The sequence below is a fragment of the Lynx rufus genome, unplaced genomic scaffold (genome assembly GCF_022079265.1).
Source record: "Lynx rufus isolate CCGP_SWC_20201006 ecotype Redwood Valley unplaced genomic scaffold, mLynRuf1.p SCAF_15, whole genome shotgun sequence".
Lineage (NCBI taxonomy): Eukaryota > Metazoa > Chordata > Mammalia > Carnivora > Felidae > Lynx > Lynx rufus.
In genome coordinates, this window is record NW_025814829.1 from 31,022,538 (window position 1) to 31,039,741 (window position 17,204).

The 17,204-nt window shown below is 44.8% G+C and overlaps 1 protein-coding gene across 3 annotated transcripts in view; it reads left to right on the top strand.

Moving 5' to 3' along the window:
• The first annotated feature begins 15,975 nt into the window (after nt 1-15,975).
• The window catches only part of HHAT (hedgehog acyltransferase), a 299,112-nt gene continuing 297,883 nt past the window's right edge, over nt 15,976-17,204 (top strand). For all 3 annotated transcript variants that reach the window (XM_047077282.1, XM_047077283.1, XM_047077284.1), the window contains exon 1: nt 15,976-16,066. In XM_047077282.1, coding sequence (XP_046933238.1) covers nt 15,976-16,066 — 91 coding nt within the window. The remainder of the gene's footprint in view (nt 16,067-17,204) is intronic.

Sequence of the window (17,204 nt, forward strand, 5' to 3'; positions counted from 1 at the left end):
CACCTCCTCTCGCCCGTGGGGACCACTGGGCTGGATTTAGAGCCCACCTGGAGTTTCAGGTGACTTCCGCTCCGAAAGTGCTAGCCTGCAACTAGCAAACGGTTAGGGGACAGGCCAGCGCGCCGCTCAGCACAGGAACCCGGGCCCTCCCCGCGCGGGCGAGCCGGGGAGTTCGGGGGTCCCCCTCCGTCGGAGCCCCGCACACCCCGAGACGAGAGGCGGGCCGTCCCCGTTCCCGGAGCGCCGCGCGTGTCCGAGCCGGGCCGCCCGGAGCCGAGGGCGCGCGGGCGCGGCGGCGGGGGCGCGCTCTCCGAGCACGTGCGCCGGGCAGCTCCTCCAACCGCCGCTCCCGGGGAAGAGGGCGGCTTCCCGGGAAGCGGGCCGCCGCCGCAGCCGCCGGGACTCGGAAGTGCCGAGAGGGTTGTTGGGGACTCGTGGCGCGCGTGAACGCCGCCGCCGCTGCCCGGGACAGCCCGGAGGTTGGTAGCCGGGGACCGCAGCGGGTCCCGGGGAGGTTAGGTGTTGACTTTCGTGCTTCGGTGTACTCCCTTGAGAAACAAATGCTCCAGGAGCTTTCCGTTTCCTACTCGGGTTCCTGCTTCCGCGCCCGGGGGCGGGGCAGAGAAGGCTCCCTGTCGCGCGGTGGAGACAAAGGCGGCGGGCCCTGAGCCCCGTGCCAGGCCGGCCTCCGGGCGCGGTGGCGGGGCTCCCGCAGGCCCCGCCGAGTCCGCGCACGTCCCCGCCAGCGGCCTCTCCCCGGGGTTGGTCCCCGGTTCCCGCTGGTCTCCTCGGCGGTGTTAGACGTGCGCCTGCCCTACTGCTGCGGCTCCAGTGCCCGACCCCTCACCCCAAAGTTAGAGATTTATTTCGCTTTCTATTCTTCAGACTCAGTTTCCCTCTTCGAAGTCTAGCCTCCAGGGGCACCGGTCTTTACTTGGAAAGGCCCTCCTCCCCGCAGTTCTCACCAAAGTGGGCGGGCCAGGTACTGGGGTGGCCTTGGTGTTAAGAAATGTGCTGCTTCCTTGGTTCCTGGCTCTTGGATCAGGGCCAACTAGAAGTTGGCGTCCTCGGTGGTTTGCATTTTATGGAAATGAGACTCAATATTTCTATGTTGTATTCCTCATTCATTCGCAGAGCTAGGCACTTAGGTGCTAACAAGTACTTACTTGATTAAGTGCGTTGGGAACATGAGAAGAAGGGCTTCACTGAGGAGGTGGTGGTTTTTATAAGTACAGTGTTTTTTTCCTTCCATTCGTAATGCTCCATCTTTCCTGTAATAATTCTCACTTTTCTCTGTGGCAGTCCCTGTAATTAGTAGAGGATAGGGACGGTCAGTTCTGACCTGAACGATTCAACTAATATTGACAATGACGATGCGCTTGTCAGGTGCTTTATACCCATTATTTTTAAACCTTAAAACCACTGGGGAGGATAGATGGTGTTATCCCTTTTCACAGCAGAAGAAAAGACCCGGAGGAGATGCCAGTGGCACAAACTGGTAAATTTCAGGGCCGAGTTTTACACTCCCTTTTCTAGATCAAAGCCTGTACTGTATCTACTGCTTATTTTGCTCCCTCCTTGGGAAGCAGGTTAGATAGACTAATTTAAGGTGAAGGCCAAGTCTCTGGAGAGAGCAGTTATTGTGGGAGGCTAGATGTTTGTGGGAACTCTGGTAACATCAGGAACTAGCCAGCCTAGGTGGTACTTACCAGTGTGTTTCCTGCTTGCAGCTCAGGGCCTGGCCAAGGTGAGGTGCTCCTTAATTGTTGCACTAGAGTTCCTAACTTAGGGTGAAATCCTTGATTCCCTGTAGATTTTTTCCCCCTTTTTTTTGGGGGGGGGCAGGGTTGCCATGGACCTTTTTGGAGTTAGGGGAAGCCAATTTAAAAAAAAAAAATGTTTATTTTTTTGAGAGAGAGGGAGACAATCCCAGGCAGGCTCTGTGCTGTCAGTGCTGAGCCTGATGCAGGGCTCAAACTCATGAATCATGACCTGAGCTGAAACCAAGAGTCAGATGTTTAACCCATTGGGCCCCCCAGGCACCCCTGGAGAAGCCAATTTTCAAATTATTTTTTGAATGTTTGTTTATTTTTGAAGGAGAGAGAGGCAGAGTGTGAGCAGGGGAGAAGCAGAGAGAAAGGGAGACACAGAATCCAAAGTGGGCTTCAGGCTCTGAGGTGTCAGCATACAGCCCCACGCAGGGCTCAAACTCCCAAACCATGAGATCATGCCCTGAGCCAAAGTCGGATGCTTGACCGACTGAGCCACCCAGGCTCCCCTAGAAAAAAAAAATTTTTTTTAAATGTTTAATCCATTTTTGAAGGGGGGGGGCAGAGAGAGAGGGAGACACAGAATCCAAAGCAGGCTGAAGGCTCCGAGCGGTCAGCACAGAGCCTGATGTGAGTCTTGAACTCAAACTGCTAGATCATGATCTGAGCTGAAGCTGGACATTCAACCGAGTCCTTCAGGTGGACTGGAGGTGCACTAAATGATATTTTGAGGTATTTGCAGCAGGTGCACTATGGTATGAAGGTATCTGACTTTTACTGGTGACGAAGTTGCCAGAACTGCTCTTATTAGTGTGGTTTGTTGTCCATGTGTATAGTAAATGAAATCCTGCATTTCAGTTAGAGGTTCATGAAAATAAAGATGTATGAGAGAATTATAGGTTCATGGCCCCCTGAATTTTCCCTATGGCCACCTTGGGGGTGGGTATCCTAGGTTACAAACCCTACTTGGTGGTGGTGTTCTTCTGAGTGCTTGCTGGCCACCCTAGAGCATTATAAATACCTATTAACTTTCAGTTAGTGTCTCCTTTTACTCAGGTGTGGTTGTTTCTGGTGATAAAAGCTGTTGAGAGGGAATTGCTGGATTGTTTACATACTCCACTTGCTCTGCGTCTTCTATGGATAATGCTGCTGGAGAATATTCTTGTGATAGTGGATGTGTGTCATATAGTACAGGAGAGGTTTTTTAAAAAAAAATTTTTTTTTTAAGTTTATTTATCTTTGAGAGAGAGAGAGCATGAACAGGGGAGGGGCAGAGAGAGAGAGGGGGACACAGAATCTGAAGCAGGCTCCAGGCTCTGAGCTGTCAGCACAGAGCCCGATGCGGGGCTCCGAACTCACAAACCGTGAGATGTGAGTGACTCACGCCCAACCGACTGAGCCACCCAGGCACCCCCAGGGGAGGTTTTTTTATTGTTGTTGTTTTTTTTTTTTTTTTTTTTTGAGAGTGGGTATGAACCTTAATGGTGTATGATATTACCAGTGCCAGAGAAGAAAAAGGTGTTATCACTGTATATTCCACAGACATGTAAAAGATTTTAAGATGTTTTTGTGAATAGTTTTGGTAATGGCTGAAAATTCAGATGAAATGGGCCTTAAAAATGTTTTATTATTTTTATATATATACACACACACACACAGCGTGCACGCATATGCGTGCATGAGTGCGCATGCACAAGCAGGGGAGAGGGGCAGAGGAAGAGAAAGAATTCCAAGCAGGGGGTTGACATGGGCCTCTATCCCATGACCCTGGGATCGTGACCTGAGCCGAAATCAAGAGTTGGCCACTCAACCAACTGAGTCACCCAGGCACCCCGAAATGGGCACTTTTTAATAAAACACCTTATCTAAGACATGATAAAAGCTGAATACTCCTGTATCTATTAAAGAAATGACATTTGGAGTTAAAAACCTTTCCAAAGCAAAATTTCTGAGACTACATGGCTTTATAAGGGAAATATTACAAACATTAGAAAAAAAAAAAAAAGAAAAAGAGGGAACACTCCCTGGCTGCTTTTATGAGGCCAGCATAACCTTGTTACTAAAGCTTGATAAGGACATTACAAGAAAATTACAGGCCATAGTCCCACAGAAAAGATGCAAAATGATGTATTGGTAAATCAAATCTAACAGTCTAAGAAGGATACTAAACCGTGACCAATTTGGACTTATTCTAGGAATGTAAACTTTGGCTAACATTAGAAAATAAATGTAATTTAACCACATTCAAATAAAGAGAAAAAATATTTGACAAAATCCAACACTGATACATGATAACTTTTTGCAAGCTAAAACATTGCGAACAATTAAAGATTTAAATAAAATGGAGGGTATGTCATTGCTCTGAAAATAAATTTACAGCTTTAGTACAATCCCAGGCACAATTCTAGCAGATTTCTTAAAAAGAGAAGTTGATAAGCCAGTTCTAAAATTTATTTGGAAATTCTGGGCAATCTAAGAAAAAGCAAATTTGGACGACTAGATCAATGTGTTAATATGGTATTGGCACAATGCTGGGCAGACCATGGAACTGAGTAGAGAATCCATAATCAGGCTCACACATGTGTGGTTTGTGACAAAAGTGACAACACAGTGCAGTGGAGAAACGATGGCCAGTTCGGTGAATAATGCTGGGCCAATTGGATCTTCATATGGACAAAATGAATCTTAATCATGTCATCCCATATGCAAACATTAATCAAGCTGTATCTTACACCTAAATGTGAAAGCTGAAATAATAAAATTTCTAGAAGAAAGCAAAGTAAAATATCTTCATTACCTAGGGACAGTCAAAGATTTATTGAATAGTACACAAAATGGAAAATATTGGTAAGAACTTCTGTTCATCTAAAGAATCCATAAGGGGAGTGAGCAGGCAAGCTAGGGAATAGGTGAAAATATTTGTAATACATATATCCAATAAAGAACTTATACCCAGAATTTAGAAACAACTTCTACAAATCATTGAGAAAAAAATGGACAGCCCAGTAGAAAAATGGGCAAGTCACTTCCTAAACGAGGATCTCCCAATTCTTAAACACATGAAAAGAGGGTTAACTTCATTAGTAATTAGGGAAATGCAAATTAAAATTAGAGTGGGCCATCACTCTATACTCACCAGAGTGGTTAAAAGCAGACTGTGAAGGGCGCCTAGGTGACTCAGTTGGTTAAGTGTCTGACATTGGCTCAGGTCATGATCTTGCCATTCCTGAGTTGGAGCCCCATATTGGTCTCTGTGCTGACAGTTCAGAGCCTGGAGCCTGCTCCGCATTTTCTCTCCCTGCCCCTCCCCTGCCTGTGCTCTCTCTCTTAAAAATAAATATTAAAAAAAAAAAGGTAGACTAAGTACAGGCTTCACTCAATATCTGAAAGCAGATTGTTCTTGTGAAATCTTTTGTAACCTGAAGTGAAGAAGCAATTAACCATTAATTTATATGGAAAAATTTTTGAGCATTCCCAGACCCCCAAAATAACCCCTTTTAGGCTTTTTCTTAAAAAAATACTTTTAATGTTTATTTTTGAGAGTGAAAGAACACATGCACGCAAGCAGGAGTGGGGCAGAGAGAAAGGCAGAGAGAATCTGAAGCAGGCTCCAGGCTCTGAGCTGTCAGCACAGAGCCTGACATGGGGCTCAAACTCAGGAGCTGTGAGATCATGACAGGAGTGGAAGTTGGATGCCCAACCAACTGAGCCACCCAGGTGCCTCTAGGCATTTCTGGTACCTTAGGACACATTTTGCTAGTGAATGCATGAAGTAAATCAAGATCGAGCACAGATGCCCACAGATACAATTCAAAGCTCTGATGACATGATGCTGAGATGCTCAGTGTAGTTCCCTGGGAAGGAGCTTGAGGGGGGCCACTTTTGCTGCTTGGGGTGCTTGGCTGCAAAACAAACACAATGCCATTTTCTCTTTTTGCCTTTTTTTCGTAAAAGTGAAAATCTTGGGATTTCTTTTGGTTAACAAAAACGGGTACTAATGTAGGTCTTTTGTAAAAGTGGAGTGGCATAACCTGAACTTTCAAAAAGTGGGGGATACCTGTCCTGGTTGGGTAATGGGTGAACTGGAACTCTCATACGTTGCTGATGGGTATAACAATTAGAGCAAATGTTCTGGAAATTGGTGTATCATTTACTAAAGCTGGACTACACATCTCCTATGACCCAGCTGCTCCATCCTCAGATAAACACAGTAGTAAAGGCATATATATGTGCGCTGAAAGACACGTAAGAGGGTGGACAGAACAGTACTATTCATACTGGCCCCAAGTTGGAAACAACCCACATGTTCATCAACAGTAGAATGGATAAATGCAGAGTAGTTTATAGAGTGGAATACTCTTTATTTTTTTTTTATTTTTTTTTTTCAACATTTATTTATTTTTGGGACAGAGAGAGACAGAGCATGAACGGGGGAGGGGCAGAGAGAGAGGGAGACACAGAATCGGAAACAGGCTCCAGGCTCTGAGCCATCAGCCCAGAGCCCGACGCGGGGCTCGAACTCCCGGACCGCGAGATCGTGACCTGGCTGAAGTCGGACGCTTAACCGACTGCGCCACCCAGGCGCCCCTGGAATACTCTTTAGTAATGAGAATGAACAGATTATTGACTCATATACAACATGGATGAGCCTCCCAAAAAGAGGGGCGCCTGGGTGTCTCAGGTGGTTAGGCAGCTGACTCTTGATTTTAGCTCAGGTCATGATCTTACGGTTCGTGAGGTCAAGCCCCACGTGGGGCTCTACGCTGTCAGTATGGAATCTGCTTGGGATTCTCTCTCTCCCTCTCTGACCCCTCTGTCTACTCCTTCCAGTTTCTGCATGCTCACTGTCTGTCTCTCTCTCTCAAAAATAAACAAACTTAAAAAAATATACAAAGAAGAGCTGAACAAAAAGGAAATAGACACAACAGAGTAAATGCTATGTAATTCTATTTATATGAAGTTCGAAGCCAGGCACAACTGAATAAACTAGGACGATAGGAGTCAGGCTCATGGTGACCTTTAGTGGAGTTACAGGAAAGGACACACAGGACTTTTGAGGCATTTTGCTTTTAATCTGAAGGCAATTACTGGAGTGAGTCTGCTTTTTGAAAGTCTTAATTTTAATTTACATTTTAATACAAAGTTTACTTAAAATAGTGTATTATAAAAATTTTTGATTCATTCAGATGCCCCTAATCTGGGGAGTGTAAGACATAGTTGGCATGACTCTTGTTGATTAAAAAGGCTCAAAACAGGTTGAGAATTTTCAGTGGAGACAGTATAATATCACATCAGTAGCTTTTGTGAACTAGGGATTTATAAAAGTGACTCCTTTTTGGCAGTCTTTAACAGCAGAGGTATGGCTTAATGGCAGTTCATATAAAAAGACTTAGAGCTCTGTTTGATATTAAGACTGATATCAGTGTGAGGTGGAAACTAAAAAATGTCAAGTTGAGAACTGAATGCAAAATTTTGTTTTAGATTTAATTTTCTGACAATTTAAGTTTATAGCAGATTAAAAATATTCTGATTTTTGAGGTGCCTGGGTGGCTCATTTGGTTAGGTGTCCATCAGACACTTGATCTCAGCCCAGGTCTTTATCTCAGGGTTGTGAGTTCAAGCCCCACACTGGGCTCCACACTGGGCAGGAAGCCCACTTAAAAAAAAAAAATTCTGATTTTTTTAAATGTAAATCCTTTCAGTTAGATACTTTTCTCCCAAGTGGCAGGTGTGTTATGTTTCCTATTGTTTCTGTAACAAACTACTACAAATTTAGTGGCTTAAAACAACCCAAGTTTATTACCTTGCAGTTCTGAAGGTCAGAAGTCCAAAATGGCTGGGCAGGGCTGCTGTTCCTTCTGGAGGCTCAAGGGGAGACTTTGCTTTGCTTTGCTTGTGGTCCCTTACTCTGACCCTCCCAGAAGGACACTTGTGACTGCATTGGGTCTTTGTGGATAATCAGGGATAATGTCCTCATCCTTAACTTAATGATGGCTGCAAAATACCTTTGATCTGTAAGGAAGTATATTTGCAGGTTCCAGGGATTAGCACATGGGCATTTCTGGGAGAGCCCTATTTGGGGGATCTCACAGATGGGATTTTATATTTTGTCTTCATAAATAGCACAGTCCCTGAATCTCAGGAGCTCACTGATACGTGTTGAATGAAGAAATGCATCTAAGACTTCATTATTTGAAGTGTGGTTTCTGGAAGAATAGAAGTGATGGTCTTGCCCTACTCTCTGTGCCACGTCTGGAGTTTTAAGTTGCAGGTCTAGGTACCTATACTATAAAGAGACAATTGACTGAATAGTAAAGGGTCTAGGAACCAAGTCACTGAAGAAATGATTGAAGGAATCATGGATGTGTGCCCTGGAAGACGGTTTGGGATGGAGTGTGTGTCATTAATTGTCTTTAAATATTCAAAGGAGTATTACTGGAGAGAAGAATTAAGCCTTTTTAGTATAAGAACGATAACGTTAAAAACAAAAAGAATAGCATTTTAGAACTTACTATGCCCAAGGCACTGTTTATCTCTTTGTAAATTCATTTAATCCTCACAGCATCCCTTGAGGGGTGCTGTTATCCCTGTTTATAGAGCAGGAAATTGAGGCACAGAGAGGTTAGCAACTTGTCCTAGGGCATACAGCTGGAAAGTAGCAAAGCTGGGATTTGGACTTTGGCATTCTGACTCCAGAGCCATCTCTAAATCCTCTTGTGACCCTGCCTCCATGCCTTTGGTTCCAGAAGGTACAATCAGACTAAGTGGCAGAAGGTTTTTTAAAAATAGAGGGGATGGTTTTTGACAGTTTGAGGAAACCGCAGGATAATAATCAGGGCCTCTTAGAAAACGTTTCCCTGCCTCGTGATGTTATGGGAAATAGGTAGGTTATAGTAAAAGGAATTCCCAAACTGGCTAGAGATGAGACCAGATGGCCGTAGGGGCCCTACTGATTTTGAAATTCTGATCTGGGGAACATATATTTTTTTTCATTTTATATACAAATAACAACTTTTGTGACATGTACTAAAGCTCCCTTGTGAACTGTAGTTTTCCCATTAACTTTCCGGAATTGATGTATTAGTAACTCTGACATATTGGAATGGTAGGCTTGTCCCTGTCCCCTCTGAAGTTGTCATTGCTGTGCTCTCAAGATTAGATGGAATCGCTCTTCTCTTCCTGCTTGGGTCTGGACTGGTCTTTTGACCAAGAAGAGGCTTTGTGAATTCTGGAGCCTGCACCTTAAGAGACCTTGCCCCATTTGCCTTTGATCTTTTGAACCCCTGAAGCCACCATGCTGTGAAGGGTTAGGCCTACTGAGTGCCCATGTGGAGAGGTGCTGCCCGTAGCTGACAGCTAGACACGGGTGAAGTCATCTTGGCCCCTCCAGTCCCTGTTGAGCTGTGTGGTGACTTAGTCACGTGAGTGTTGCCTGGTAAGATCAGCAGAATGGCTTGGATCGCCGTCCCAAAGAATCATGACGAAAATGGATCTTTGTCGTTTTAAGCCGCTACGTGTTGTTTATTGTGCAGTGATACAAAACCGATACATGAGGTTTTGGTGCATACTTGGAACTAGTGTGTGTATTTAAAAATACTCTGTGATTAGACATTCTGCCCAGTCCAGCAGACCTCCTCCAACCCACCTAATCATCCCCCTGTGTTAGTGAAGGTTTTTTTGGGTTTGGAGAAGTGGTTTTTTTCGTTAGTGTTACACGAGTAAAAGGATAAAACTCTTTGGAAGACTCTTATGTAGGGTTTGGGGAAAACTGATGTGAGAAGACACGGTGTGTCTGGATTTGGTTTCCTGGTGAGAGCCTTGTAATTTATGTTCTGCAAAATAAGTTTCTGTTTCATCAAATGGGACCCTAGAAAAGAGCAAGTCTCATAACAGTTATTCCCACTGTGTTAGAATATTGCCCTACTATTTCACTTTCTTCAAAGCCATTGTCATTTCAGTGTGCACATGCTCTTTTTACTTTTACTACTTTGTGACTTCTAGAGTGCTAAATTTGTTCCTAAATTTAGAATGATTTCAATTTTACTCGGCCCTTATCTCTGTGTAACTGCTGACTCCCCCTTCTTATATCTGAGTAAATTGGTTTGGTTTAGTTTGTCTTCTTCAGTCAATCTTTTAAGGAATGTACGAGCTAGATGGTTCGGGTGTATTTTGATTACATCTAGTTGATTTACAAATTTTCTTTTCTTCCTAAAGGGAGTATCTAATTACATATAACTTTAAAATTTTCTTTTGCTTGTGTGTAGCTTGTATTACCTTCTAGCTTTCCTGACAGATTGGTTTCATCATAGACCTTGAAAAAAAAAATGAATCTGGTGCACTCTGTAAGAATAGGGAGGTGGCTGAGGGAAGGCTCTGGGGTTGGACTTGGTGGGTATGGAGCTAAGCTCTGCTGCTTATTAGCTGTGTGATATGGGGCAAGTTTCTTGACCTTTCTGGGCTTTGGTTTAGTTTGCTTGTGTTAAATGAGGGTACCAGAAGTAGCAACCTCAAAAAGTTGTTGTGACGATTGGCTAATCCTTGTAAAGTTCTTTCTTAGCATAGATAACCTGTAACTGGCACTTATTATAGTACAGCTGTTACTGAACTATAAGAAAATCCATTAGAGGAAGATTTCAGTTTTAGGACATGGAGCAACAGTTAGTTGGTAGAAGTGATCATGGTGACGCTGGTATCTAAGGATTGTTAGCTCAGTGCTAAGAGTGCTGTGTTAAAGTCCTCTGGTGCATGTGGATATGTGGTTATAGCTCATTCAGTGCTAGGTATCAAGACTGAGGAGCAGGAAACGTTTGAAATGGAAGTGGTTGTCGAATCCATTTGTTGCATGCATCAAAAATAAAGATACGTTTGAAGTGGTATTGGAAATCGCTGGGGCAAAGCATCTTACACAAGTTATGTTTATGCACAGTTTGGGGTTTGGCATAGTGAGCTATGCTTCTCTGCCAAGATTAAGGAATAGGATTTCTGCCTGTAAAAGCGGAGCTGAGAAGTTGGGTTCTCGTTTTTTGTTCCTCACTGGCTGTTCTATGTGCTTGGGCAGATCCCTGCCTCCTCCCTATCCCCACCCCCCCCCCCACCCCCCAAGCAGGATTCTGATTCCTGAAAAAGAGCTAACAGTTAGCCCTCCTGGTGAGGATTAGAGTAGATGGTATCTTTGAAAGCAGGTGGAGTGTTAAATTACAAAGTAAATGCAAATGTGAGTTACTTCGGTATAGAAAAAACTGTTAGCTGAGGAATTCTTGCCTTTTTACAGTGAGGATTTTATTCTGTGGGTCTCTTGAGTCCCCAGATAAATACTTCTTTCAAATGCCCAGCCTCAGGGGCTCTTGCACCCCAATATGTAGGTAAAGTTCCTTGTTACTCCAGTCTAACTTCTTTCCCTTTCATCCCAGAGAAACCTGCTGTGATTTCCTTCCAACACCTAATGTTAAATGTTCTTTCTACCTCTTTGTCTTCGTTTACCTCAGATATCTTCCCATCATCAATAATACTTAGCTCTGAGATACTCTGGTCTTCCAGCTTGGAGTTGCTGTTGTGTGTTCGTAGTTTTCCTCTTCTTTAATCCTCCTGCCTCCTGGACTAATTTCAAGCCAGGTACGACTTAATTTTCCTTTGTGTTGCTTGGTTCTAGCACTTTCTCTGTACTTCCTCCCCAATCGCTGCCCTCTCTGCCTCTACACTACCACAGCGTCAAAGGACTTCTTCCTGAAGCTTCACTCAAATAGTTCGATTGGCTTACAAGCCTGAGGTTTCTTCAGCAAATCAAATCCAAATTTGTAATCCTGTATGTTTAAGGCCCTCTGCTACATGGCTCTTGCGTTCCCTTCACCTCCACTAGCTACATTTTTGCTTCTTCATAGTCCTGACCAATATTCCCGTTAAGGTGGGAGTGTTCTCAGACCCTTACCTTTCCTGTCATACATCTTTGCATCCCTCCTTAGCTCTCATGTATGAATGGTACATCCTCGTGTATGTAGATTGATCAGGTAGACATTTACTAAACAGGCTGTACTGCTATAGATTGGCTTTTCCTGCAGAAGTAATTTACAAATGGTGATTAGTTTCTAGGCGGTCTCACAGATGCCCACTTAGCTGCTAATGCTGCTGCAGGACTGGATCCGTGCGTGAAGGACAGCAAAGTGTTACCTACACGTTTGAGGAAGGACCTCTTTGATTTCATTGTGATAGCCCATCCCTAAAGAACATGCTTATTTAGACAATGAGAAATAGAAACTTGAGAATTTTCTGAGAGTGTTTGGGCACCTTTATGGGTTTGCGCATTTTAAAAAAGTTCTAGTTATATTCTCCAATGTCCAACTTGCCTTTTCTTTGATGCTGTTGGGTCATTAAATGCTTTAAAATGCATCTACTCTGATTTCGTTTCTGAGGGCACAGCTGAAATGAATATGGAAGAACACACCGGGGAGAAGAATTTTGTTTTTTTTCAATGTTTGTTTATTTTGAGAGAGGGGGGAGAGAAAGAGAGTGAGAGAGCGAGAGCTGGGGAGGGGCAGAGAGAGAGAGGGAGAGAGAGAATCCCAGGCAGGTTCCACGCTGTCAGTGCAGAGCCTGATGCGGGGCTCGATCTCACGAAATGTGAGATCATGACCTGAGCTGAAATCAAGAGTCAGACACTTAACAACTGACTGGGCCACCCAGGTGCCCCAGGAATTTTCTTGAGATGGGTGGGCAAGAGTTAAAAAGAGTGGTGTTGGGAGGAGAGGACTGTTAAGGACACTTGAGTGCCTGTGTGGTAGAGTTTTGAGGTGTCGTTCCTGAAACTGTGAGGGATGAAATAAGACAGGAGGGAGTATGCACGTAATTCCTTTGGGGATTAGCAAAGTAGTGGTGAGGAAGATGTGTTGGGCAGAAAGCTGTCCAGGTGGCCTCCAAGGACCGTGTGTTTGCTGTCTGGTGGCCTGGGGTTGGGCTGGGGTGTGGACAAGGTGTGAGACCTTAGCAAGAGCTCTGGGGATGCCGTTCAGCAGCAGAGGGCATGGCCACGCCCCACGGAGGGTCAGTGATATTTCATCAGCTCAGGAAGAAAAACCAGGCTCTGGCGAGGTAGGCTTCTGAGGAATTAAATTCACTAACTGGTCCCGTTGGACGGATCATAGCTAATATGTATTGGGTACTAATTCTGTGCCAGACCTTGGAGAAGCATTTTACATTGAATCCATTCAACAGCCCCATGAGGAAACATATCTAAGAGGGTGTGACCCACTCAAGTTCCTCAGCCAGCAAATGGCAGAGCCGGGACTCCCCCCTAGGTCTGCTTGGTGCAGAATTTCCCAGCATGCTGGCAGATGGAGGCTATTTGGTCCAGTCCCCAAATTTTAGATGTGAAGATACAGCCCTGCTGCTTTGTTGCTCATGACTGTGTATCTTTGTGTGGGTCTGCAAGATATACACAGTACAGCGAAGAGCACCAAAAACGGAAGTGTTTCTAGTTCCCCGAAAGAAACTTGTTAATGCAGAGGAATTGTCCTAGAAGACAGTGTCCCTGAAAAGCTGCTAAACAGCAGGGCTTCTAGAATTTTCATTTAATCTCTAAGATTATTTATGTCTACATTTCGGTAGCATTTTTAGGAGTTCAGCCCTTGCTAGTCACATATTTGTAAAAAAATTTTTTTAATGTTTGTTTATTTTTGAAAGGCAGAGAGGCACAGCACAAATGGGGGAGGGGCAGAGGGAGAGGGAGACACAGAGTCCTAAGCAGGCTCCCGGCTCTGAGTTTTTAGCACAGAGCCTGATGCAGGGCTCGAACCCACAAATCACATGATCATGACCTGAGCTGAAGTCGGACGGACACTTTGACTGAGCCACCCAGGCGCCCCAACTAATCACATATTCTTTTATTTTTTTAAATTTTTTTTTTTTTTTCAACGTTTATTTATTTTTGGGACAGAGAGAGGCAGAGCATGAACGGGGGAGGGGCAGAGAGAGAGGGAGACACAGAATCAGAAGCAGGCTCCAGGCTCCGAGCCATCAGCCCAGAGCCCGACGCGGGGCTCGAACTCACGGACCGCGAGATCGTGACCTGGCTGAAGTCGGACGCTTAACCGACTGCGCCACCCAGGCGCCCCAAATCACATATTCTTAATGAGGTGAGGAGACCATCCAATATAATACTAACATCCTTTGAAAGGAGACTCCTAAAACCCAGAGGTTAAAGTTAACTTCCCACTAAAGTGGAGATTACCATATTCCCACAAAGTTCCAGAAAGAAATTCTAAAGTTTTGTAGGAGATGCCAGGTATTTAAAAATGAAGTGTGAGTAGAATTGTTTAAAGCCAGAAGTGGTTCTGAAAAACAGCAGGGGGACCTGAGAAGGTGTTGTTGTTGCTGAGTGTTTGGGCTTGAAAGCACGAGTGCCTACTTCTGGATGCCTTCAGTTGCAGGAGACCAAACTGCCTGAGCAACGTTTAGGTCATTACCAAGGGGCACTCTGGTTGGAGGACCACTGACTTCTGGCCTTCTATTTTATGAAAGCCGAAGTGTGTATCTTTTTCTGCTGTCTCAGCCTGGAGAAAGGAGTTTGGGTGTGGTGGATTTTGAGCCAGGCTGTAGGGACAAGTAACTTTGTGAACGGGCATTAATGGGGCTAGCCGTGGCTGAGGGGAGGCATGGGGGGCCCAGTGGCTGACTGTGGGGCCTTATCCTGTTTCACATTTGTCATCTGTGAATTGCCTGTCTCTCTTGCTCCACCTTCTTCACTAGGGTATTGTGAAAATAAAATGGGATAATGTATGATTTTGATTTTGGCATTACTGTCTCATATGAGGAAGTATTTTCTTGGGGCTTAAAATTTTGCTCCTATTTTAGTTTGGCATCCATAGTGAGACATATTTGAGAGGCTTAAGGAAAACAATGTGAGCCATTTAACTGGCTTTTTGTTGCTTGGGAGCTGATGATTTCATTTGAAGAATTTTAGGACTTCCTATCACCTGCTCTAATAATACTTAGAATATAGACATGGATGCCATAAGAGAGAGAGTGAGAATAGCAGAGGCTTAAACAACCTGGAAGTGCATTTCTCTTTCATTTAATAATATAGGTATAAACGGTCCAGGGAAGTTTTGGGGGTGAGGTGGTACACGGAGTCAGGGACTGAGGCTTCTCGATCTTATTTTTCCACATGGCTTTCACCTCTTGTCCCCATGTGGCTGTTCCAGCTTTTCCCAGCAGGAAGGGGATGATCATTGCCTTCTACGCAGGACTACACACAAATTTTTGAGCAGAAGAGAGAGAGACCAAGTATGAGCAGGGAAAGGACAGAGAGAGAGGGAGACACAGAATCTGAAGCAAGCTCCAGGCTCTGAGCTGTCAGCACAGAGCCCGATGTGGGGCTCGAACTCACGGACCATGAAATCATGACCTGAGCTGAAGTTGGATGCTTAACCAACTGAGCCACCCAGGACTATTCAAATGCCCACACATGGCTACACTATATAGTTGAGCTTAGCATCCATGCGTTCAGTTAAAAGTTCCATTACTGTATAGGAAGGGAGACTAAATATTGTGGGGTGGGCTGCTAGCAGTGTCTGCCATAGCTGATGGGAGTCACATCATTCACCTCCCTTAAGTTTATACAAGATGGAAGACAGTAATTTTCATTCATCCATTCATATAAACAACTTCAGATGACATCTGAAGGGGAGAATGAGGAGGTTAAAGCTGTTGGCTTAGAAGAGTTTTAGAGATCTGTACTTTTCTTCTATTCAGGATTTGAAGCCATTTATTATTCATGGAGCACTATTCCCCTGTTGCTACATTCCACAGCCCATGTTGGTTACTGGGGACTCGGCGAATCATGGTCCCTGCTCTCCAAGCGCTTACCCCATAGGGGGAGGCAGGCGTGTCAGGCATTGAACACACAACTGTCTGGGGTGCAGAGGCAGATGGGGTGCTGTGGGAGCTCATAGGGAAGACCTGCCCAACCCGGGGAGGCAGGGCGTGTGAGTGTATGTGTGCATGTTGGATGCAAGATGCAGACAGTCACTGGCAGAAGGAAGTGTGACTGGGGTTCTATCTGTATCACCTTAAATAGTGATGGATCCTTAGGAGAGCAAGTGAACTGATAAGATTCTGTTCCTTAGTGTCATGTCTGTGGCTTAATGTTTTTATTTCTGTTTCTCTTCCTAGAAACTCTCAGTGTGTCTGCCAAGACCCTTTGTCACGAGGAGCAATGCTGCCCCGATGGGAACTGTCTTTTTACCTATTTGCTTCACTAGGCTTCCACTTATATTCTTTCTATGAAGTTTACAAAGTCTCAAGAGGTAAGACCCCAGCTTTCCTGAACTTCTCTCAAGAAAGGAAGGAGGAAGGAAGTACTCAGAGGTAGAAGAGTCAGAAAAATTGTCTAATGGGCTTGGGATAACTTGGACCCTGCTTTGCTTTCCCTTGTCTGGGACACTTTGAGTCCATGACCTGAATCAATGCAATTTTCCACCCTCATCCTGGAACTTTGAGGGGATCCGGTGGCTGGTCTTCTGTAATAGGAAGGTTTGATTCAATGGCTACTGAAGGCTGTGGAGGTGATCTGCAGTAACCTCTTATGTTTCTCTTCCACCCTCATTGCTTCTGAGATATGTGGAGGTAGCTCAAGGTATTGGAGGCCCAGACTCCTTTCATCCTTTCGTTCTGCTGTGTTTAGTGATTTTCATATGCTTGTTCAAGAAGAATCATCACTAAATCTGCATTTCAGCCCATAGGAAGGGGTATGGAAACCCTCCTGTTGGGCAAGTTACCCTTGTCACTTCTGCTTACCCCTAGTTGACCAGCACCAGGTTTTATGGCCACAGTTGAGAAACTGGGAAACATTGTCTTTAGCTTGGTGGCCATGTGCCACTAAAACTTCCCATACTGTGGAAGAATGGGAGACAGAAATGTGGAGGGACCAAGATGGCCTCTTGCGTGGTCAGGGACAGTTTCCTAGTTGATGATAATTACTGGGCTTTGTCATAAGGCAGAACAGGAGCCAGGAAGGTAGAGAAGGCGTCAGAGGATCTGTGGACAGAGATGGGTTTGCAAGCAAATGGACAAGCCTTTGGGGTGTGAGGAAGCATAGCATGGTCTGGCAACTACAAACCCCTTGGGAGGACTGGAGCGTAGAGAGTGAGGGGACAGTGGCTAGAGTTGAGCCTAGATCAAAAAGCAGGGAGAGCCTGTGAAGGACATTGCATATTGATCTGAGGAGTTTGGACTTTATCTTGAAGACAGGAGAGTATGCTGAAAAGTCCACTTAAAATTGCAAAGTTGAGAGTGCTCTGCCCTGAACACCTACCTCCTTCTATATTACTCGGATTGATTTGGATGTACATCACCAGGATTGACTTTTCTCCCATTCTACATATGTCCCACTCAGAGTCAGGAACTTGGTGGCAGAGACGGATCATCTAAAGTAGATGAGGACTA